General features: G+C 40.5%; 1 protein-coding gene across 3 annotated transcripts in view; it reads left to right on the top strand.

The window, feature by feature from the left end:
• The window catches only part of grin2aa (glutamate receptor, ionotropic, N-methyl D-aspartate 2A, a), a 315,483-nt gene that overhangs the window by 284,084 nt on the left and 6,225 nt on the right, over positions 1 to 25,174 (top strand). For all 3 annotated transcript variants that reach the window (XM_063059218.1, XM_063059219.1, XM_063059217.1), the window contains exon 12: positions 5,867 to 6,105. In XM_063059218.1, coding sequence (XP_062915288.1) covers positions 5,867 to 6,105 — 239 coding nt within the window. The remainder of the gene's footprint in view (positions 1 to 5,866; positions 6,106 to 25,174) is intronic.

Raw genomic sequence — 25,174 nt, forward strand, 5'->3', positions numbered from 1 at the left:
TTCCAGGGGTATTGCAAGGAAGGTGGATAGTCAAAGAGCTGTGGGTAACTCACTGAAACAGTATCAGAAAATGGACCCTTACAGCAGTAATACCTGTCTGCAGTGCAGACCCACTCAGCACGTAGATTCCTTTCGAAGTGAAAAATAAGGTTCTTGACAAATTCTTGTGCTGATGCAGCACATCTGGATTTTAGTCAAGTAAATATTGCAGTGTTATTTCTCACTACAGAACGATTCACAAATGAACATAGAGCAGACCCTTCAAGTTTCAATGCATGTGCTGACCATTGTGCCAAACTAGATTAATCCCATCTACCAGCAAATGATCCATTTCTCTCCATTTCCTCCGTATCCATGTGCTTTTTAAAATATTGCTATCATATCTGCTTCCACCAACTTCCCCTCGCAGTGTGTTACTGGCGTAAATTTTATCTACATGTTGTGGTTGCTTTCAGATGGGGGTGGATTTACAACCTAGTTTTCTAGTGTGGAATGATTCAGCCCAGAAATGGCCACAGATGTGGTCGGCTCTGGAAAAAGAGAAGATTTTCAGAAAACACTGTGCTGAAAGCCACTCTTCTGAATTTCTAGGCTAGTAGGTGTAGAAGTAGACACAACTCCCCATCCAATGATCTTTGGATGAGTTGTGGAAGAGATTTGACAATGTTGCCCTCGGAGCAAGAATTGTTAGATGTTATTCATTCCTGTGGCAATCAGATTTTCACGGTGTTATGCTGGACTGGAACCCATCTGAGGTAGGTTCTGTGAGTCACCCACCTCAAGGCAATATTGCCTCCGTGATCTATGAGTTGCTGAGGATCAAGAATCCCAGTCTGCTTCACTAGGGCCTCAGTCTCTACCCGTTTTATACATCTCAGCCCTGCACCGGACTTTCCTCGCTCACCCCAGCCACCAGGTCATTTACTTTCAATGCTGACCTAGCCTACAAGCCTACAGTGCCACCCCTGACCACCTTAGGAATTTAATTTTGGTCCATTTTTGTTCCTGAAAATATTCAGCACCCACTCAATAGCTGACATTCGACAAATGACAAACAAGAGAAAATCTGCAGATGCTGGATCTGAACAACACGCACAAAATGCTGGAGGAACTGCCAGGCAGCATCTATGGAAAAGAGTACAGTCGATGTTTTCAGACAAATGGTTATGGTAATTTTCAACCTTGACCATCAGGCACACCAATTCAAGTGCATTAGAATTTCTAGACTACTTCTATTGAAGGGTTAGTAGCTCTCAAATTAATTCTCCAAGTTCTTTGCCTTGATTGCTGGGTATGTTGATTTTGCCTTTTTATGTTAATGGGACTATAGTGAACTGCCATTCCATATTGTATGTCCGACTTTGAACACCGGCACTCTCCAGGTGAGTTCATATCAAAGCCTTTAGAGGGATCCCCACAAAATCAAAGATTTGGCTCGTAACTAGTATTCTCAGCACTCTGCCCAACACTGAGCTGTAACCACAATTTATGATAGATTGATAGATAGATAGTCATACATTATTGATCCTGAGGGAAACTGGGTTTTGTTACAGCTGCACCAACCAAGAATAGAGTATAAATATAGCAATATAAAACCATAAATAATTAAATAATGATATGTAAATTATGCCAGGAAATAAGTCCAGGACCAGCCTATCGGCTCAGGGTGTCTGACCCTCCAAGGGAGGAGTTGTAAAGTTTGATGGCCACAGGCAGGAATGACTTCCTATGACGCTCTGTGCTGCATCTCGGTGGAATGAGTCTCTGGCTGAGTGTACTCCTGTGCCCAACCAGTACATTATGTAGTGGATGGGAGACATTGTCCAAGATGGCATGTAACTTGGACAGCATCCTCTTTTCAGACACCACTGTCAGAGAGTCCAGTTCCATCCCCACAACATCACTGGCCTTATGAATGAGTTTGTTGATTCTGTTGGTGTTTGCTACCCTCAGCCTGCTGCCCCAGCACACAACAGCAAACATGATAGCACTGGCCACTACAGACTTGTAGAACATCCTCAGCATTGTCCAGCAGATGTTAAAGGACCTCAGTCTCCTCAGGAAATAGAGACGGCTCTGACCCTTCTTGTAGACAGCCTCAGTGTTCTTTGACCAGTCCAGTTTATTGTCAATTCGTATCCCCAGGTATTTGTAATCCTCCACCATGTCCACACTGACCACCTGGATGGAAACAGGGGTCACCGGTGCCTTAGCCCTCCTCAGCTCCTTAGTCTTTTTCACGTTAAGCTGCAGATAATTCTGCTCACACCATGTGACAAAGTTTCCTACCGTAGCCCTGTACTCGGCCTTATCTCCCTTGCTGATGCATCCAACTATGGCAGAGTCATCAGAAAACTTCTGAAGTCACTTTCAAGGACCCTTCATCTTATGTTCTTGATATTTATTGCTTATTTATTAATATTTTATTTTGGTTTTTGCATTGTTTGATGTCTTTTGCACATTGCTTGTTTATCTATCTTGTTGTATGCAGTTTTCATCGATCCTGTTATGTTTCTGTGTGTTTATTTGAATGTCCACAAGAAAATGAACCTCAGGGTTGTATATGGTGGCATATGTGTACTTTGATAATAAATGTACACTGAAACTTTGTGGGGCATTCAGTTTCTGCTTGCTGACTGCCCACAATGGCCTACTGAGCTAACTTCAGGACGGGAGATTTTGCAGGCATGAGCCGACATCTTATGATCAACTTTGGTGGCTAATCTCGGCATTCCTAGACCTTTCCATATTCCCACCTTTATTCAGACTCCTGTGGCGAAGAATAGTGACTGATGTTTCTGGACTGTATGAGTGTTTTGAGAAGTTAGTTCTGTGATTAACATTAATAAATACGTTTAGCTCAAATTACATTGCAGTGTTCCTGAAGTAAACAAAATTCCAGGAATATGTAAGAAGTACTATTTCAGGAGGATTTAACCATGACAAATAATACGATTCATGGTGGTTAATATTGTCTTTCCACAAGGTACAGATCTTGCGGCGGGTGTTCTATTTATTGACCTAATTAAGTTTTTTTTAATGTGCTTTTTGACTGGCCTAGAAATTCGGCAGTGCTCAAGGCTGTCACTTTCCATTTTTCATTTCTCAATAATACTTTGCAAAGATTAAAGATTAGCTTTATATTTCACATGTACGTGAAAAGATCCAAACCTACCGCGAGATGCACCGTTTTGCGTCAAAGCAAATCAGCAAGGATTCTGTCAGGCAGCCCGTAAGGTGTTGCCAGTGTAGCATGGTCACAACTCATTAACCCATAACCCTTGGAACGTGAGTGGGAACTGGGGCACACGGGAAGAAATCCATGCAGTCGTGGGGAGTTACATACGAACTCCTTACAAGCAGCTCATATTGTGAACTTCCTTTTAAAAAAAATCCAACAGACCTCAGAAGGACTTCAAAACTGACAATAAGTTTAGTTTGCCACAACTCTGAAGTATTTGAAAGCGTCAAGATTGAACCTGATTTTGTGGAACATAAGCATGAGAACAAAGAGCACAACTGTTGGTGATTGTTCTCTCCTACTGATGAGACTTGATTTGAATAAATGGAGGAAGGGATTCAAGAGGCTGACTGATCTCTGCAATTCCCACATCTACCCTGACAGATGAGCAAACAGTATGGGTAATTGGAAGCAACTGAGTTTTCTATAAATCTAAGTAGGCCCTTTTTGATTTTATATCACAACCATATTAAGGACTTAAAATCCAGTTAATTGTTTTTTTTACCAGCAACTCTCTGAAAAATGGAATTAAGATTCATTGTAAATCTCACACCTGTTTGTGAACTTGCTTTGTAATGCAGCATTAACTCAAGGTAACATCTTATAATGGTGGCTGCCTGCAGTCTCTATATTCTAGTTAATTTAATGATCTTCCATTTGCCTCATCAAAGCTATTGGCCTTGGAATAACATTGTATCTGTGTTAGTTATTAGCATTCACATGCTCCTTTGTGTTATTTTAATGCAGGCATTAACCCTGTTTTTTTAAACAGTTCAATGCCTTGTTAAAGATAGTAACGCGGAGAAAATTTTCAATTGTCACTGGCTAATATTTAATAGCATAAATCTATTCTGGCTATGAATCTTTTACTGTTGTAATTAGATTACAACGTACACTCAGTGACCACTTTATTAGGTACAGGTATGGAGCCCAGTGTGTTTTTCCATTGCTGTAGCCAATCCACTTCAAGGTTTGACATGTGTGTGTTCAGAGATTTTCTTGTGCACACAGTCCGGCTATTCTCTGACCTCTCTCATTAAAAAGGCATTTTTGCCCATAGAACTGCTGCTCATTGGGATATTTTTTGGTTTTTGCACCATTCTCTGTAAACTCTAGAGACTGTTGTGCGTGAAAATGCAAGGAGTTCAGTAGTCTCTGAGACACTCAAACCACCCCATCTAGCACCAACAAGTATCCCACAGTCAGAGTCACTTAGATCACATTTCTTCCCCATTCTGATGTTTGCCCTGAACAACAACAAACCCTCCTGACCATGTCTGCATGCTCTTATTCATTGAAATGCTGCCACATGATTGGCTGGTTAGATATTTGCATTAATAAACAGGTGTACAGGTGTACCTAATAAAGTGACCACTGAGTGTGAAGTGCTGATGAAAGGCTAGCAGAAATTGCTTTCCATCTTCCAAGTTTCCATTTTTACAGATATTTTCATATCTGGAGTGAACTCATGGTATAAATTCATTCATAATTTTGTCTACTAAAATGATGCTCTATTCTACTGTAATTCAGGACCAAGAAAGTTTAAAAAACTGAAATTCAGAGGTGGATTACAGTACACTTGCATGGTTGACCTTGTGTTCAGTGCTTGTGACTGATGAATAACCTCTTCTCCCAGGCGGTGCAGAAGGTTAGGGTGATTTGAGAAGGGAAAAGCACTGTTAACTTGCACTTCAATCTTCATCTATCTGTTTTCAAATTAAAATGGGAGATAATTTTTCTAATTGTATTAATCAACTCTGTGGTGTCTCTGCAGTGAAGCTATGTGGTTAATTTTATAGATTTTCATTCTAAAATGTGCAATTGGTGCTGAAGTAAAAACTTAAAAACTTAAGAAATAGAAGTAGCAAGTTTTTTGGGCATGCTTCGTCAGTCAGTCATGTCACAATGGCTCATCCATTTTCTTGTCTGATCACAACAGGATAGTCTAATGAGAGTTCACAGCCTTGCTACTGTAGCCGCATTTTACAGGTTTGCAGATAGTACACCGTAGTGGGCTGCATCTCAAATAACATTGAGTCAGAGCACCGGAAGGAGATGGGGAGCTTAGTGACATGGTGTCATGACAACAACCTTTCCATCAATGTCAAAACAGAGCTGATCATTGACCTCAGGATGTGGGATGGTGCACACACTCCTGCTAACATCAATGGTGCCAAGGTGAAGATGGTTGAGAGCTTCAGGTTCCTAGGAGTCAACATCACTAATAGTCTATACTGGTCAAACATTTATAGTGATGTCATCTTTTGATCCTTTGATTTTTGGCTCTTCCTATCATTGTGACGCAGAATTCACCAAGGCAGTACATAGTCTCAGTCGCTGGAATACCCCAAGTCCTGAAGTATCCATAGATCTATCAGTCTTGTCTTTGAACACTCAATGACTGGTCTCCATTAGCTCTTTGGGTAGAGAATTCTCTGAGAAAATATATTTCTCTTCAACTCACTCTCTAATGACCAGCCCCTGATCTCGAAACTGTGTTGGGGTTAGTCATTAGGACTAAAATGTGGTAGTAGATGAAGCCATCTTGCTGGTTTGGAAGTCTACTCCATTTGACAGATGATTATACCTGTATTGACTCAGGACCCTTCTTCGCTTCCCTTGCAGGTGAAATGGAAGAGCTGGAGAGTTTGTGGCTGACTGGAATCTGCCACAATGAGAAGAACGAAGTAATGAGCAGCCAATTGGATGTTGACAATATGGCGGGTGTGTTTTACATGCTGGCCGCAGCCATGGCATTGAGCCTGATCACCTTTGTGTGGGAGCATTGGTTTTACTGGAGCCTGAGACACTGCTTCATGGGAACCTGTACTGGAAAACCAGGACTCCTCTTCTCAATCAGCAGGGTGAGTGAGGACAAATGTGGCCTGGTCCACTTTTGGCTGTTGCCTGAACTTCTTAAATTGCTTTCTTTTTGCGCCTTTGTATTTTTAGATCTTAAGTATAAAATGTGTTCACTTTTAAGATAAGTAACATTTCATCTAATAATATTAAAGGCAATACAATAATTGCACCTCATTGTAAAAATTACCATCAAATGCTGAAGCATTCTGTTGTCAGATTAGAAAAAAAGTAACTTGCAGTATAGTGTTATTCAAACAAGAACATTGATTCTTACACTGAGTGGGAGTAATTTTAACAGAGCAATGATGTAAATGGTGTGATATTTCACCTGCCACCCATTATACTCTGTACTGTTTTCTTCTAATATCATGGTTAGAAGTTAAATTCTTCCCAGTGCATCAACTCGTGTCATCTACTGTTACTTATGTGTAATGCAGGAATAACAATGAAGAAGTAGGATTAAGCATTTTAATGTTAGCCGTGGTATATGAAGGGCAACTTACAGTGCGGGAGTGAGGAGTTGAGCCCACTGAGATGAAAGCAAGCACACTCAAAACCCCATGCATAAAGAGAGAGCCTTCTGTGTATAGGAGTCCCAAGCGATTCTCCGCGTGATCGATCGGCCACATGCATGCTAACCACATTCTTGCAATCAATCCAATACAGTTCATCTACCACTAGGATAAAAGGAGAACCCTAGATCAAATCAATTCTCTCACCTCCAATCAGATGGTACAGAAGCTGGCTGTTCAGCACATTATGCCCCAACTTGCTGAACTAATCATCTAAATAATTGGTATCTTACCTTGCTTAATGGAGGATGGTGGTTGTGATGGGTGAGGACAATTATTTCAGCCACAAGAGTTCCTCAGGGTAGTACCCTAGGCCCAACTATCTTCAGCTGCTTCATTAATGACATTCTTTCAATTGTAAGGTCAGAAGTAGGGACGTTCACTAATGATTAGAAATGCTCTTCAGCATCCGCTCCTCACATAATGAAGCAGTCCACTACCAATGGGGAAGTACTAATGGGTGGCAGGTAACATCTACACCAATCAAGCAAGAAGCAATGGCAATGCTCAACAAGGAAAAATCCATCCATCATCCCCTGACACCCCACCATTGATATCCTGGGGGTTATAGTTGACCACAAACTGAACGGGAGTAGCATATACACAACGTGGCTTCTAGGAGCAGGCCAGAGACTAGTAGCTCACCTCCCAACTCCCCAAAACCCAACCACTATCTCCAAGGGCCAAATCAGCAAAGGGATGGAATGCTCTCCACTTGCCTGCATGGGTGCAGCTTCAATAACACTTGAGAAGCTCAACATCACAAGGACAGCTTAATAGGCACATTGTCCACAACCATACAGTTGCTCCAACACCTGTGCACCATAGCAACTTCCCCTTGTCTGTGCTGTGGTAGCTTACCAAGACTTCCTAAGATATCACCTTCCAAACTTCAACCTCTCCCAGTTAGAAAGACAAAGGCAGAACAAACACAGGAACATCAAGACCTGAACATTACCCTCCAAGCCACAAAGCATCCTGACTTAGAAATATTTCCATTCCTTTACCATTACTGTGTCAGAATCCCGGAACTCTCTCCTAAATAGCATTTTGAATAAAACCCGCCGGTCAGGAGCTACAGCAGTTCAAGAAGGCAGCTTTGGCCACCTTCTCAAGAGCAGCCTGTGAAGTCCATGTCCCTTAATTGAATATAAAATAATCCACACCTTTGCTGCAGTTCTCTCTCCACTGCCTGCAATGGACCTGCCCGCTTCTTCGACCATTTTGCTACGGTATTTTCTTCTAGCCCAGCAGATATCCCCTTCTTAAGAGACTTCTTAAGAAATTCTTAAGAAACTTAAGAGACTACTAGACAGGTATATGGAGGAATTTAAGGTGGGGGGGGTTATATGGGAGGCAGGGTTTAAGGGTCAGCACAACATTGTGGGCCGAAGGGCCTGTACTGTGCTGTACTATTCTATGTTCTAAGTGGAGGTCCAGTTCCCATATGAACATTCTTTATTGAGTTGCGTCCACCATTCTTTGTGTTTCAGACCACAACTCACTGTCTTTGCACAATGCTAGAGATTCTGCAGATGCTGGAAATCTAGAGCCAGACACACAAAATACTGCAGGAACTCTGCAGGTCAGGTAGCATCTATGGAGAGGAATAAAGAGTCAGTGTTTCAGCCCGAGGTCCTTCATTGGGACTGGAAAGGAAGCGGGAAGAAGCCAGAATAAGGTGGGGGCAGGGGAAGGAGTACAAGCTGTTTGAAGCCAGGTGAGGGGGGAAGGTAGGTGGGGTGGGGAAAGGGGATGAAATGAGAAGCAGGGGGGTGATGGGTGGAAAACGTAAAGGGTTGAAGAAGGAATCTGATAAAAGAGGAGAGTGGACTAAGGGAGAAAAGGAAGGAGAAAGGCACCAGAAGGAGGTGATGGACAGGTGATGAGAAGTGATCAAAAGAGCTAATACATTGTTTTAGTCACTTCAAGTATAGGGCCACCACACAAAATGCTGCACGAACTCATCAGATCAGGCAGCACCTATAGAACGGAATAAAAAGTTGATGTTTCGGGCCGAGACCCTTCAACGGCTCAAAGCATCAACTGCCTATTCCTCTCCCTAAGTGCTTACTGTCTTTGCCTTTTGTCTGAGTCATTAGAGGAAGGATTTGTACAAGAATTGAAATGTAACTGCAACTGGATAAGATTAACACATATCAAAACATTGGTAAATTGCTATAGTATTGTCACACGTACCAAGGTGCAGTGAAAAGCCTGCCTTGCAGACTGTTCATACAGCTCAAATCATTAGGATAGTGCAAAGGTAGTCCAAAGTAAAATAGTAACAGAATGCAGAGTATAGTGTCATAGTTACAGAGAAAGTACAGTGCAGGCAGACAATTAGGCGCAAGGTCATCACAAGATAGATTGTGAGGTCAAGGGTCAATTTTATTATACTGGGTAACTATTCTATAGTCTCATAACAAATGGGGTAGAAGCTGTCCTTGAGCCTGGTGCTAAGTGCTTTCGGGCTTTTGTATCTGCTGCCCAGTGGGACGGGAAGAAGAGAAAGTATCTGGGGTGGGGTTTTTGGTTAGAAATAGCTAGAAATTCATGCCTAGTTATCATCACAAATTGTACATAATAGTCACACCGGTGCACGTTCTACTCTATCTATAAAATGTTTCCACTAATTCCAATAGAATGAATTTCAGAGGTAGAGTAAAAAAGCCAGTGTCACAGTTATATTTTACATTTATAGTGCATCATGCTGGTAATGAAATTTGAGTCAAACCACAATTAGACCAGACTGTGCTCCACCTGACCCATCTGTGTCTACACTTGTCAATAGCTCCAATATACGATGGGCTTTGTTGGAGGCCAGTGCTCTGCAAGAGTTTTGCAAGGTAGAGCAGGTGCATGACTGGTAACTAGGCCTGAGGCGGTGAACGCCAAGCCTTTGTCCTAAGATTGTCCTCATGGCTACTGAGCTGGCAATTTGTTTATTCTTTCATTGATTATTTTATGGTTATTTTTCTATGGATTTATTGAGTATGCCTGCAAGAAAATGAATCTCAGGGTTGGACATGGTGACATATATGTACTTTGATAATAAGTTTACTTTGAACTTCTGAAGGTCATTTAAAAACTGTTGAAATTGAATAAATTTATACAAAAATTAAAGTAATAATTAAAAATAAATTTGGTTAAAATTGCATGATTACCTCGCTGATCAATTAGTAAAATGAATTTATAATAAAACAAAGAAAACCCCAAAAAAACTGAAGGAGACACAAGAGGCTCCTTAAGTGGATTAAATGTTGCCTCAAGTTCCAGCATCTGTGCATTTCTCTCCACAGATGCTGGAATCTGAGGCAACAGACAAACCACTGGAGGAACTCAGCAGGCCAGGCAGCATCTATTGAAGGAAATGGACAGTTGACTTTGGAGGTCAAGACCCTGTCACTGATGCTATTGCATTCTAGATGAAGGGCTTTGATCCAAAGCATCAGCTGCCCATTGCTGTTCGACAAGCTGAGTTTCTCCTTCATTTTCTTTGTTGTAAAAACATTAGTTAAGCTTAACTTGTGAAATGAAGGTTATCCCCATTGAAAGGCTTTTGTATACCCGCTATGTTGAAAGCTCTCACCCCTGTCCATCTCTGTCCAGTGGTGAAGCAGGTGTTAGATATAACAATATTTGTTGTCCATCGTATCTTGGAGGGTGGTTTTGGCCTAAAATTGTGGCACTCTTTACCCCTGCAGTGCATGGTAAAGATCTTCCTAAAACCTAGGGTGCCATGGTAGCATAGCAGTGTGACACTATTACAGCTTGGGGTATCTCGAGGTTCTTAGTTCAATTCCGTGCCATTTTGTAAGGAGTCTCTTTACATCTTCCATATGGAATGCGTGTGTATTCCCACGTGCTCCGGTTTCCTCCCACAGTTCAAAGAACTTGTTGCCACATGCAGCTGTGGAGGCCAGGTCATTGGGTTCATTTAAGGCAGAGATTGATATGTTCTTGATTGGACACGGCATCAAAGGTTACGGGGAGAAGGCTGGGGAGTGAGGCTGAGGAGGGGAAAAAAGCATCAGCCATCATTGAATGGTGGAGTAGACTCGATGGGCCAAATGGCCTAATTCTGCTCCTATGTCTTATGGTCTTATGTACAGGATAGGTTAATTGGTCATTGTAAATTGTCCCGTGATTGGGATAAGGTTAATTGAAGTTCTCGGGTTGCTGGGGTGACATGGCTTTAAAGGGGCAGAAGGGACTACTTCATGCTGTATTGCTAAATAAATAAATAAACAAATCTATATTTGGTTACAACAAAACATTTGCACCCTATTCTCCATGTTCCTGATAGGCGTTTGTCAAGATTTTTTTTTTAACTTCTGCTCCCTATTTCAAGTCTATGGAATTGAAATAGGAAGCTGCAGCCTGGCTGGTGGGTATGTTGTAAACCTCAAACGACATCACCTATGACACTCCAGTGAAGTAACTGCATTACCCAATAGAAATCAGACAATGCTAAGGAGACTTACAGTAGAAGCATGGGAGATATTTCTCCATGTACATTTTCAATGGAACTAAATGAACAATGATGAAGAAGTCACCAGTAATGGCGAACAGTCTCTTTGGACTAGATAACAGCTTTATCATGTTTATATGGATGTTAGGTTATTCAAAAATGTTCAACTTGATATTTTAGTGCAGGGGCTCCCAACTTGAGGTCCATGGCCCCTTGGTTAATGGTAAGACTCCATGGCATGAAAAGGATTGGGTATCTCTACTTTAGAGGGTAGGGTTGCCCTATCATAACCTCATCATGATGTATTGTGGTGTGTATCTCAGATGTATGTTTCGTTGTCATGGTATGCAGGCATTGTATTGGGGATGGATACCCTTGAGGTACACCATATATTGAAGATAGAGACATGGGGAAGAAAGTCCAGGAATGGAACCATCAAAATTGAGCTTTGGATATATTGCATTTTACATTCAGTACTTCTGTTGGATTTTGAAGTGAGGTGAAGAAAATCTGTAAGACTAGGCTGAGTGGAAGTCTGTAAGACTAGGGTGGTGGTGTTATCCTACAGAAATGGTTTTCCTGCCACAACAAAACAGCATCCATCATCAAGGACCCCAACCATCTTTGCCATGCTCTCTTCTTGCTGCTGCCACAGGGAGGAGGTTCAGAGCCTTAGGTCCCACATCCTCAGGTTCAGGAACAGTTGTTATCCTACAACCATCAGGCTCCTGACCAGCATGGATAACTTCACTCACCTTAACACTGAATTGGTTCCACAACTTGCCACAACAAAACAGCATCCATCGTCATGGACTCACTTTCAAGGACTCTACAACTAACCTTCTCAGTATTATTTATTTGCCATTTAATTATTATTATTATTATTATTATTTGTTTGTACTTTTTTTTACTGTGCCATGGCCTGTTCTTCATCAAGTTATGGGATTGTTGCACTGTTGTAACTATATGTTATAATTATGTAGTTTTGTTAGTTTTTCAGTCTTGGTCTGTCCTGTGTTTCTGTGATATCACACTGGAGGAATATTGTGTCATTTCTTAATGCATGCATTACTAAATGCCAATAAAAGAGGACTGCGTGTCCTCATAATCTAATCTAATCTATTAACACATATGTTCTCCTTTTGCAGTCTTTGCGTGCAGTTTTTCATTGGTTCTACAAACGTATTATATGTCTTTGTTCTACTGTGAATGCCTGTAAGAAAATGAATCTCAGGGTTGTATATGATGACATTTTGTACGTACTTTGATAAGAAATCTATTTTGAACTTTGAATTTACCTGAGATGGGAAGGGTGATATACATGAAACGCTCAAAGATGAACTGCTGTCCTGCACAGTCCACAGTTCAGCGTTCCTGGAGCTCTTCAGGAGATCAAAGAGAGTAACATGGTACTGCTTTGGTTTTATTATCTGGACTCTACTTCTTGCAGCATTACCACTTGCTGTGGTCCCCTACTCCACATGATGGCAAATATTTTTTTACCTCTATTTGAGGACGTTGACCTTGTCGTCCTGATTGAAAACTACAAGTCGCTGTGAATCAGCAGTGAAGCAGCATTTAGTCGTTTTGGTAAACTAGCTCATTGGAATATGATTATGGAAGTCCAGGATAACGAAAAAAAGGACTTGGGAGGAAATTAAAGTCTTCTAGTCTTCTAGCTGCAGTTTGGAAAGGTATTGATACTTCATTGACTCTTTAGAAATGATTGGGCACAGTGTCTGTGGCATAAATAGAGAGATGTAAAGGATGTTCTTAAAATTGTATAATGCTGCTTCTAAGAAAGAAGTACTTAGTTCTTAGGTAGATATAAGGTGAGTTTTAATTACTCTCACTTTAAGTCCACAGAAATGAACTGATAATGTTCAGTTCCTCAAAGGGCATTCCCACAAAGTCGGAATAACCCACTGTCCTGCTGAAGGGTTTCAGCCCGAAATGTCGACTGTACTCTTTTCCATAGATGCTGCCCAGCCTGCTGAGTTCCTCCAGCATTTATGCATGTTTCTTGGATTTCCCGCATCTGCAGATTTTCTCTTGTTTGTAATTCCGGACTGTTTTCTCTGGAGGTAACATTCATATACATGCGAGAATAGGCAGCCCAAATTCACATCTCCTTTATTTCCCACTCATGAATTGTATTAACTTTTGAATTCAGAGATATGATCCCATTGCCACAGACTAACACATTAATAGGTCGAAAGCTTTCACATTGCAATTTTGTGCCATGTTGGGTACCAAATACCAGTACTGGTAGGTTACATTGTTTTAGGATAAATAAAACACTGAGGAAAATTAGTATGTTTCCTATAGTGGGGGAATCTCAGACCAGCCGCACAGTCCTGTAGGTCACCTCCTCCTTTGCTCCAAAGAGAAAAGCTCCAGCACACTCAATCTATCTTCATAAGACGTGCTCCCAATCCAGGCAGCATCCTGGTAAATCTCCTCTGCACCCTCTCTAAAGCCTCCACATTCTTCCTATAATGAGGCTGGATGTGGAAGCATTAGAAAAAGTGCAGAGGAGATTTTTGGCATCCTTCCTAAAGAATGAGTTTTTCAGACAATTTTTTTGAATCAGTGAGCTGTTAATTCATGACTCTATTTAATTTTCTTTCTGATATTTGAGGCACAAGTTCTCCAACTTTGATTCCAAGCTCAAATGAAATTAAATAAGCAAATGAGATAAATTTTAATGTAATATACCAGACAAATAATTAGCTTTGAACATTAATACTCTGGTTACTCTGTTAAAAAGGAACCACTGGGAAACGTGATCTCTGACATAATCGGCTAATTCACTTGATCTGCACAAATTATTTTAATTGTTTAAAAATAATCAACATTTTTTTGAAAATTAGGAAGCAAATGCATAAAATCCTGAATACACCAACAGTTTTGCCTCCTAATGATAAACTAATTAAAACATTTGTAAGACAGTCATTTTCTGCATCTCTTGATATGAGTGGGTTACTTTTCAGCCATTTTGATCCAACAGATTTGTTCCCTTTGACTAAATGATTGCATCACTTCAAATACTAATGGCACATCATTATTAAGTGCCATGTTGTTGGAGGTGGGCGAATACGGTCTTTGACCATGATCGTTCTTGCAAATTTTTCTGCAAAAGTAGTTTGCCATTGCCTTCTTCTGGGCAGTGTCTTTATTAGATGGGTGACTCCAGTCAATATCAATACTCTTCAGAGATTGGCTTGATCATGATCAGGACTTGAGATAGGCACTCCACTGCTCATGCCTGCTCCCGTGGCTTCACCTGACCCTGATCGTGGAGCTAAGCTGGTGCTACACTTTGCTCGAGGGTGACCTGCAGACTAGCAGGAGGAATCACCTTATACCTTTGTTAGTAGAGTCGTGGCTCCATCCTGTCATGACATTAATGGCTACGTCTATTTAAAAAAAAACACTTTTCAATGCATCCTAGCACCCAAAGGGTGTGGATGTCTCCACCTGTGAGTGAGTCCAGAACCAGAGGTGTTGCTTTGAACAATGAGTCACCAACATAAGGGATAAAGAAAAACTTCCTCTCTCAAGAAATCGTAAATCTCAGGAATTTTCAGGAGCTGCATAATTGAATGTTTTTAGGGATGAGATAGACAAATTTTCAAACAATCGGGGATTCAGGGGCATTGGGGAACAAGCAAAAGCATGATACTGAGCCAGTGCTCTCGTCTACTGAATGACTTGAGGGGTCATAGAACTTTCTCCTGCTTCTGCCTCTCATTTGTCCTTCTGGTTGAAAGGAACATTAACAAACAGCATACGATATAGCCACTTAATAAAACTGAGAACAGGAAATAAGTCTCTTGGAAGAGCAGAAACTTTTGGAGATGCAGAGGTTTAGAGAACAGTTTCAGAGTTTAGCGTTCAGGGAATTGAAAGCACGGCACCATCGGCTGAGGGGGAAAAAATTGGGATTAGTTTAAAGGAGTTCAGAAGAAGGATTATAGGTCTGGAGGGAATCACAGAGCTTGGGAGGGACATACAGTACAAAAGTCATAGACACATATGTATATTGTATATAGCTAGGGCACAGTACTGTAGTAATTTTATGTATTGCACTGTATTGCTGCCACAAACGAAACCAAATTTAATGACACATGTGAGTGATGATTAACAGTTAGTTCCACTGAATCAACAGTGCTGAATATTAGTTTGCCTAGAAAATATCCTGCTGATAAACACGGCTTGTACAAATCACAACATGACCATTCTAGGGGTTTGGGAAAACTGGATACAGATCTGGCAATCTTCCTGCAACATTTGCTTACAGATTTTGAAGATCAAAGCCCTTCATAATTAATGACACATGCTACAAAAATATTTTCATAGCATCCTTGAGTCCTGATGAAAGGCCTAGACTAGAAATGTCAACTCTATTTCTTTTCAAAGAAACTGCCTGACCTGCTGAGTTCCCTCAGCATTTTATGTGTGCTACTCTGCAGAAGTATCTGCAGAATCTCTTGTGTCTACAAAAATACCTACCTTCTTATTCCAAGCTGATACCTCTTCCATATCCTGCCTTTTAATAATTTGGATTTGGTCATATTTATAGATATTCCACCCTCCTAATCAATGAGGTCCCTGTCAGTTTCTGGCATCATGCCAGGAGCGCTCTAGCACACTGGCTGTTTAAAAATGTAAACACCTTGGTGAACATTTGTGACATGGGGGTTTGAATAAAAGGACCACAATCAGATTAATTAAAAGGTTGCAAGTCTGCTGCTGGAGACCGTGATGCACTGCACTGTTCTCCCTCTCAATATTCTTATCTGCGGGACAGTTATTGCTACATTCACTGTCGCCCTGTGGGATAAAATGGCCTAGCACTTTGTATTTTTTCACTGCAGGACAAGACCCTGCATTTGCAGTGCACGTTCAACAAGAATAGTTGTACCAAGAAATTAAACCAGTAGTATATTGAAAATATAATACTTAGAAAAAACATGAGCTTTCCAAAGGAATGTGTTTCAATATCTCTTTAAAGTACAAGAAAATGGATGGAAATTCATCCAAGTGGTGAAGATAGGCTGTTAAATGAGAAAAGTGTGTAGCTTTTCTCACTGTGGCATGCTGTGACTGGAATTTTCCGCAATGCATCTTGTTATAAGTACACAAGAAAGCAGTTTCTCACAGGGTACAATCCATTAAAAAGGCAATAGTTATACACCCTCAATGCTACATATGACTATCGCTGTAGAGGAATACAAGAATTAAAGGTTAACTGTGGTGTAGCTTTTAAATTAATATTCCATATGTAGGAGATGTGATGTTTGTATAGAGGTGCTTCAATAAGCTTTGTTGAGTATCAGTGTGATGTAAATGCTTAAGCAGAATTATAACGGCCAGGGCAAGCAGTAAAACAACAAAAAAAAATGTGTAATTTGGAATAATGCTTTCTTTTCATTTCGTGATTTTTAAAAACTTTTTGCATGTACCATGGAGTGAGCTAGTCGAAAAATTGAATCCAGCATTGTAAGCAAAGATGGAACTCAATCTTTCACAATACCAGTGACAGAGTCAATAATTCTTTTGAGTAGGGAGACAATTATCTTTATTGCTTTTGGCAAAGTATAATGGTGAAGGATGCATTATGGTACAGTATCACAAGTCTCCATTGATCTCATTGCACTTAAGTTTAATCAACCAACTATTTGTCCAGTGTGCATTTACCCTGACAGACGAGACAGTGAAGTTATTACAAAAAGTGAACTCCCTATTATGTCAGATATTTATGTGTGGTTTTATGCTGAATCCTCTCCAGGGAAGTTGGATTTCATTAACATTCATCAAAAGGAAGATGGATGAGACTGTGATATATATATATATATATTTCAAAATGTTGCCGATCTTCCAAAACTTATTTAAGCTGCTTTCTTCATAAAAATAAGAAATACCTAGATTTATACTCAGTGGGCATGTTATTGGATACCTTCAGTACCCAATGAAGTAGCCACTCAATCTGTGTTTGTCGTCTTCTGCTGCTGTAGCCCACCTACTTCAAGATTTGATGTGTAGTGTGTTCAAAGATGCTCTTCTGTGCACCACTGTTGTAATGAGTGGTTATTTGAGTTACTGTTGCTTTCCTGGCAGCTTGAACCAGTCTGGCCATTCTCCTCTGACCTCTCTCTTTAAGCTATTTTCTCCCACAAAACTGCAGTTCACTGGATTTTTTTTTTTCATTTATTATGCCCTTCTCTAACTCTAGAGACTGATGTGAGTAAAAATCCCAGGAAATCTGCAGTTACTGAGATACTCAAACCACCCCATCTGGCACCAACAATTATTTCACAGTCATATCACTTAGGTCACATTTCTTTCACACTCTGATGTTTGGTTTGAACAAACACTGAACCATCTCTGCATTGAGTTGCTACCACATGATTGGCTGGTTAGATATTTGCATTAATGAGCAGGTGGAGAACGTGGTCTCTAAGTGTATATTGCACTTCCATAATCTCAGGATATCTCAAGCTTAGAGTTGCATACAAAAAAATCATTATGGGCTAAACTCTTTACTGCAGAATGCTGTTACAGCATCATTAACATTGCTCTACATGTATGCACACAATATTCTATCTTGACAACAATTTGCAATTAATTTACCTTTGATATATCCCAAATGTCTTTACAGGGATGGAATAAACCGTTCCACTTGAATTCATGAATTTATAGGGATAGACAAACATCATTCATTTTCCAGTAATATATTTTATCATTTTTTATAAATTCTATAATAGCAATGAGATCTGGGGCTTTGGTACAGAGCTTTACCTGAACTCTCCACCTTATTCCCATGGTCTTAATTTTGCAACATTCATTTTTGCCTTGGTCAACAAGATAGTCAGTTTTGTTCTTTCATAATCTTGCGTATTTTATATTTGTTTTAAACCCAAATTCACCTACTTTTCTCAAGAAGTTAACCTGTGACAATTGCTCTTCATAACCTAAATTCCTGCTGTTAAATCAATGTCAGTATGTGCTATTTCACCCTCACATTATCAAGAATAATTATCAAACTGGCTCATACAGGTATGGCTAATCTATGCTCCAACATATAGTGAGATCTTCATTTTGTATTGCACTGCTTCCCACATCTGTATGGATCTGATTCATGTTGGAATTATAAAGTTAGCTAGTGGGCATTCTTTATGCTGACCTATCATGCAGTGCTGGAACTTGTTAAATTTAGACAATAGTGATTGTATCTATTCTACTAGTTATTAAAGGCAAGAATATGTATGGTAATGGAAAGCCAAAGTGGAATGAAAGGAGTGATGCAGAAGCGATGGGTTAGCATAATGCTAACACAGTGCCAGCATCAGGGGTTCAATTCCTGCCACTGCCTGTAAAGAGTTTATATATTCTCCTTGTGACCATGTGGGTTTCCTCCAGGTGCTCTGGTTTCCTCCCACATTACAACAATGGATGGGTCAGTTGGTTAATTGGTCATATGGGTATAACTGGGCAGTTGGGCCTGTTACCATGCTGTATCTCGAAATCTAAATCTCAATCTAGAAACCTACCAAGTGTGCTAGCTCTCTAGGGATTTCACTACAGATGTAATGTCTATAATTCATGCCAAGTTGATTATCACTTGCAAAATTATAGTGATTACACATCTGTTAATATGCAATATGAATATCATTGTTCATCAGCTGCTTGAAGCATATTAGCTCTACATTTATCGCGACAACTCCAAATGGCAGCAAAAAACAAACAAAATAAATTAAATGAATTGTACGTTATCCAGTAATCAGGCTGGGATTAAATTGGTGGTTGCTGGGTGGCACAACTTGAAGGGCTGAAGTGCTTATTCTGAGTTGTGTAATGGCTTGAAATAACCCCTACTCAGGAATGACCTCAGATCTAGCATCATAGAGAGTTGTGGATAGCTGCACAATTCCTCAGTGCTTATGCCATCATCTATACATTGTGGTGATCTGACTGCCTGTTAGTAAATACCTAGGCACTGCCATTTCAGAATCAAATGAAGTTTGCTCTTTTGCCATCCTAAGCCATTTATTGATGTGCTGCCAGAGTTTAAAAGCTGGCAAGAATCAGTATTGATATAAATCAATAGGATTTAGCACCATGAGCAAAGTGGCTGACTAGGTCTTCAAATTCCTCAGAATGCACAATTTTTTTTCTTTAGCTAGTGCTTTCTCCCCCTATCTGTACGATGATATCATCTGTCCTAATACCCATACAATGACAGCACCTCTCCTGTACTGTCATGATGACGTTACTTTTCACAATACCTGTTTGATGGCTTACCAAGACAGTTTTAGTCAAATCAAGCTGATCTGGTGCATCTGAGTCAGAATCAGGTTTAATATCACCAGCATATGTCATGAGACTTCATTGACATTGCAGCAGCAGTACATAATAATAGAGAAAAAAACATGAAATACAGTAAGTACTCTATATATTATATATAGTATACTATTCAAACTTCAGAGTAAAATTTAATATCAGAGTACATGCATGTCACCACATACAAACCTGAGATTCTTTTTCTGTGAGCGTACTTAGCAAATCTATAGAACAGTAACTGTAAATTATACTGTATAATATACTAATATTTTTATATATTAAGGCATCCGTTAGTCTTGCGAGATCTGCGCCTGGAAAGTCTTCACTCTCCAGGACGCAGGCCTGGGCAAGGTTGTATGGAAGACCAGCAGTTGCCTATGCTGCAAGTCTCCCCTCTCCACGACACCAATGTTGTCCAAGGGAAGGGCATTAGGACCCATACAGCTTGGCACCAGTGTCATCACAGAGCAATGTGTGATTAAGTGCCTTGCTCAAGGACACAACACGTTGCCTCGGCTGGGGCTCGAACTCACGACCTTCAGGTCGCTAGTCCAATGCCTTAACCACTTGGCCACGTGTCCACATTTTATATTATATATACAATATATAAAAAATAACTGTTACATTAAATAAGTAGTACAAAGATACAAAATAAAAAAAGCTATGAGGTAGTGGTCTTGGGTTCAATGTCCATTCAGAAATTGGATGGCAAAGAGGAAGATGCTGTTCCTGAATCATTGAGTGTGTGACTTTAGCCCTCTGTATCACCTTCCTGATGGTAGCAGTGAGAACAAGGCATAACTTGGGTGATGGGGGCCTTAATAAGGATGCTGCCTTTTCAGGGCATCAAGCTCATTATAATCATATGGTAACAGCAAAGGAAGGTACAAAATCTTCCTAATTTCATGCTCATTGATTCTCTACACTTGATAAACTTAACTGTTGCTGAAATCATCATATGCTTTTACATCTTTGACGAGCAAGTGTTATTCACAAAGGGTCTTGCAGTGGCATTTTCCTTTATGAGGGAGATGTGTTCGGGAATATGCAGTAGGTGAATCAGAATCAGGTTTAGTATTATTGAATTATCATGAAATATGTCATGAAATATGTTTTGTGGCAGCTGTACAGTGCAATGCAATGCAAAAATACTGTACATTACAATAAGAAATATGTATTAAAATAAATTAGTGCAAATCCCATTGTGAGGTAATGTTCATGGATCAGATCATTGTCTGCTTTGAAATCTGATGGCAGAGGGAATGAAGTTAAAATGTTGAGTGCATGCCTTCAGGCTCCTGTACCTCCTTTCCGATCGTAGTAATAAGAAAAGAGTATAACCTGGGTGATGGGGGTCCTTAATGATAGATGCTGCCATTCTGAGGCATCACCTTTCAAAGATGTTCTTGACCCTGGGGAGGCTAGAGCTTATGATGGAGCTGGCAGAGTTTGCAACCCTTGGTGCATCAGATATGTGATGGGTGTTCAGATAATTGAACAACACCCCTATGGAATTTACTAATTGGGATTTTCTCTAATGCACTGCAGGGAACCACAGAGGCCATAGGTAGCACTATAATGCAGTCCTCCAACATTTACTCCACTTCCACAAAGTCACTGCAGCTTAACCCATTCCTCCCCTGAGCTCGCTCTACACTCCATGACGTTGGAGACATCATTGAATCATGGCTGAAAGAAGATTATAGATGGGAGCTTAATTCCAAGGATTAACACTGTATCAAAAGGATAAGCAGGAAGGCAGAGGAGGTGACATGGCTCTGTTAGTAAAATCTGAAATTAAATTATTAGAAAGAGATGACATAGATATGAAGGTGCTGAATTATTGTGGACAGAGCAAAGAAACTGCAAGGGCAGAAAGACCCTGATGGGAGTTATATAGAGTCTCCCAAACAGTAGTAAGGATGTGGACTACAAGTTACAATGGAATATAAAAATGCATGCCAACAGCGAAATGTTACAAGTAACATTATTCATGGGGGATTTCAATATGCAGATAGATTGGGAAAATCAAGTTAGTGCGGGATTCCAAAATGGCGAATTTCTAGAATGCCTACGAGACGGCTTTTTAGAGCAGCTCATGGTTGAGTCCATGAGGAGATTAGCTATTCTGGATTGGGTGTTGTGCAATGAACCGGAATTGAATAGAAAGTTTAAGGTAAAAGAACCCTTCAGTTAAAGTGAACTTAATATGATCAACTTCACCCTGAAATTTGAGATGGAGAAGCTAAAGTCAGATGTGTCAGTATTACAGTAGAGTGAAGTAAATTACAGAGGCATTAGAGAGAATTTGGCCAGAATTGATTGGAAAAGAACACTGACGGGGACGATGGCACAGCAGCAATGGCTGAAGTTTCTGGAAGCAATTCAGAAGGCACAGGTTACATACATCCCGAAGAGGAAGGAGCATTCTAAAAGCAAACTGACACAACCGTAGCTGACAAGAGAAGTCAAAGCCGACATAAAAGCCAAAGAGAGGGCATATAATAGAGCAAAAATTAGTGGGAAGTTAGAGGATTGGGAAGCTTTTAAATACTAACAGAAGACAACTAAAAAACTGATTAAGAAGGTAAAGATGGATATCGGACCACTGGAGAGGTAGTAATGAGGACAAGAAAATGGGGTAAGAACAGAATATTGTATCAGTCTTCACTGTGGAAGACATTGGCAGTGTGGTGGAAGTTCCAAGTGTTCAGCGTCATGAAGTGTGTGTAGTTACCATTACTAGAGAGAAGGTTCGTGAGAAACTGAAAGGTCTGAAGGTAGATAAGTCACCGGACCAGATGGTGTACACCCCAGGGTTTTGAAAGAGGTGGCTGAAGAGATCGTGGAGGCATCAGTAAGAATCCTTCAAGAATCACAAGATTCTGGAATGGTTCCGGAAGACTGGAAAATTGCAAATGTCATTCCACTCTTCAAGAAGGGAGAGAGACAGGGGAAAGAAAATTATAGGGTGGTTAGTCTGACCTCAGTGGTTGGGAAGATGTTGGAGTTGATTCTTAAGGATGAGGTTTCGAGATACTTGGAGGCATATGATAAAATAGGCTGTAATAGGCATAGTTTTCTCTAGGGAAATTCTTGCTTGAGAAATCTGTTGGAATTCTTTGAAGAAATAACAAGCTGGATAGACAAAGGAGATTCGGCTGATGTTGTGTATTTGGATTTTCAGAAGGCCTTTGACAAGATGTCACACATGAGGCTGCTTCATAAGCTATGAGCCCCTGGTATTACAGGAAAGTTTCTAGCATGGACAAAGTAGTGGCTGATTGGCAGGAAGAAAACTAGGAATAAAGGGAGCATTTTCTGGTTGGCTGGCGGTGACAAGTGGTGTTCTACAGGGGTCTGTGTTGGGACGGATTTTTTACGTTATATGTCAATGATTTGGGTGATGGAGTTGATGGCTTTTTTGCAAAGTTTGCAGACGATATGAAGATATAGTCATAGTCATACTTTATTGATCCTGGGGGAAATTGGTTTTCATTACAGTTGCACCATAAATAATAAATATGTAGAGGGGCAGATAGGTCTGAGGAAGCAGAGAGGATACAGAAGGACTTAGATTAGGAGAATTGGCAAAGTAATGCTGTATGGAATACAGTGTCACGAAGTGTATGTTCATGTACTTTGGTGGAAGAAATGAAAGGGTTGACTATTTTATAAATAGAGTGCAAATACAAAAAAAATTGAGGCACAATAGTTTTAGGGAGTCCTTGTGCAGGATTCCCTTAAGTTTAATTTGCAGGTTGAGTCTGTGGTGAGGAAGGCAAATGCAATGCTAGCATTCATTTGAAGAGGACTGTAATACAAAACGAAGGATGTAAATTTGAGACTTTATAAAGCACTGGTGAGGTCTCACTTAGAATATTATGAGCAGTTTTGGGTCCCTTATTCCAGAAAGGATGTGCTGAAACAAGAGCGGTTTCAAAGGAGGTTCTCAAAAATGATTCCAGGATAAAATGACTTGTCATATGAAGAGCACTTGATGACTCTGGGCCTGTATTCACTGGAATTCAGGAGAATGAGGGTTGACCTCATTGAAACCTATCGAATAATAAAAGGCCTTGATAGAGTTGACGTGGAGAGGATGTTTCCCGTGGTAGGAGAGAGCCTTTGAATAGATGGGCATCCTTCTAGAATGGAGATGAGGAGGAATTTCTTTGGCTAGAGAGTAGTGCATCTGTGGAATTCGTGGCCACAGGCAGCTGTGGAGACCAAGTCTTTATGTATATTTAAGACAGAGATTAATAGATTCTTGATTGGTCGGGGCATGAAGGAATATGGGGGAAAGGCAGGAGATTGGGGCTGAGAGGGAAAATGGATCAGCCATGATGAAATGGTGGAGCAGACTCGATGGGCCAAATGGCCTAAATCTGCTCCTAAGGCTTATGGTCTGATGGTCTTATGGTATTACACCACCTTTCTCCCTTGAACGCTGATCCTCAAATCCCTGCCTTCTCTAATCCAGAGCCATACATATTGGAGAAATTGCCTCGCAGGCGAAGAGCATGGCAGTGCTACACTCTGTTTGTGTCCTCTGATTGGAGAGCACATGGCAAGGCAGCAGTTCGGCTGTGACTTATGCCCAAATCTTATTGCCCAGAGTATTGAGTGACGAAAAATGAAAATTGGCAAGCTGAGTTGTCTTTACAAGCTTTGTACATCCCCCGAATGTTGGTTGGCCTCAGTTGTAAAATAACAGTGGTTGTCATTTTTTCTCACTGGCGATAAAATTTCCTAATGTGAGTGAAAAGCATCCCTTAGGGATAGGTATCTGCTTATAGCATAGGATTCAATGGAAAAAGTGGGCTTCCATTAAAGGCACTTTTCTAGGGACACATCCCCTCTTTAACATGGGAATGGCCTGCAATAAATCTTCAGAGAATGTGAGCAGATGCTTTCTCACCACTTACAGTAGAACAACTAAAAAAAAGCCAATGAGTTGAATCACAAAGACATAACACAAAGCATATGGGCCAGTTGTCAGTCATTTCCTTGCAGTTTGGTATGCAAGCTATGCAAATCTGTCTCGCGGGTGATGGGGGGGGGACCCATTGAAAGCTAGTGAATATTGAAAGACCCATATAGAGTGGATGTGGGGATGATGTTTCCTGTAGTGGAGGAATCTAGGACCAGAGGGCACAGCCTGAGAATAGAGGGATGTCCATTTAGTATAGAGGTGAGGAGGAATTTCCTTAGGCAGAAAGTAGTGAATCTGTGGAATTCATTGCCACAGACGGCTGTAGAGGTCAAGTCACCGGGTATATTTAAAGTAGGGGTTGGTAGGTTCTTGATTAGTAGGGACGTCAAAGGTTATGGGGAGAAGGCAGAAGATTGGGGTTGAGACGGATAATATATCAGCCATGATAATATAGCAGCACCAGATGCAACTTTTCTGTTTTCTACGTTATGAATTCTCTGTAATTCCCCTGCTCCCTCTAGTGGAAAAGCAGTCAGCTTTCAGAGTTATTCCTTCTTTCCAAGTGAGGTTACAAAGTTAGCCCACTCAATCATTATTTTAAATGATAAACAGTTCACATCTGAATATTATTATTTAACTATGTTTTAATTCTGGTTCCAGTGTACATAATTGAGTGAGGCGTAATTGTGTACACATTGTGTGTACAAAATATTGTACAATGGTGTAAGTATAGTTATCAACAC

This window comes from Mobula hypostoma, chromosome 9 (genome assembly GCF_963921235.1).
Source record: "Mobula hypostoma chromosome 9, sMobHyp1.1, whole genome shotgun sequence".
Taxonomy (NCBI): Eukaryota; Metazoa; Chordata; class Chondrichthyes; order Myliobatiformes; family Myliobatidae; genus Mobula; species Mobula hypostoma.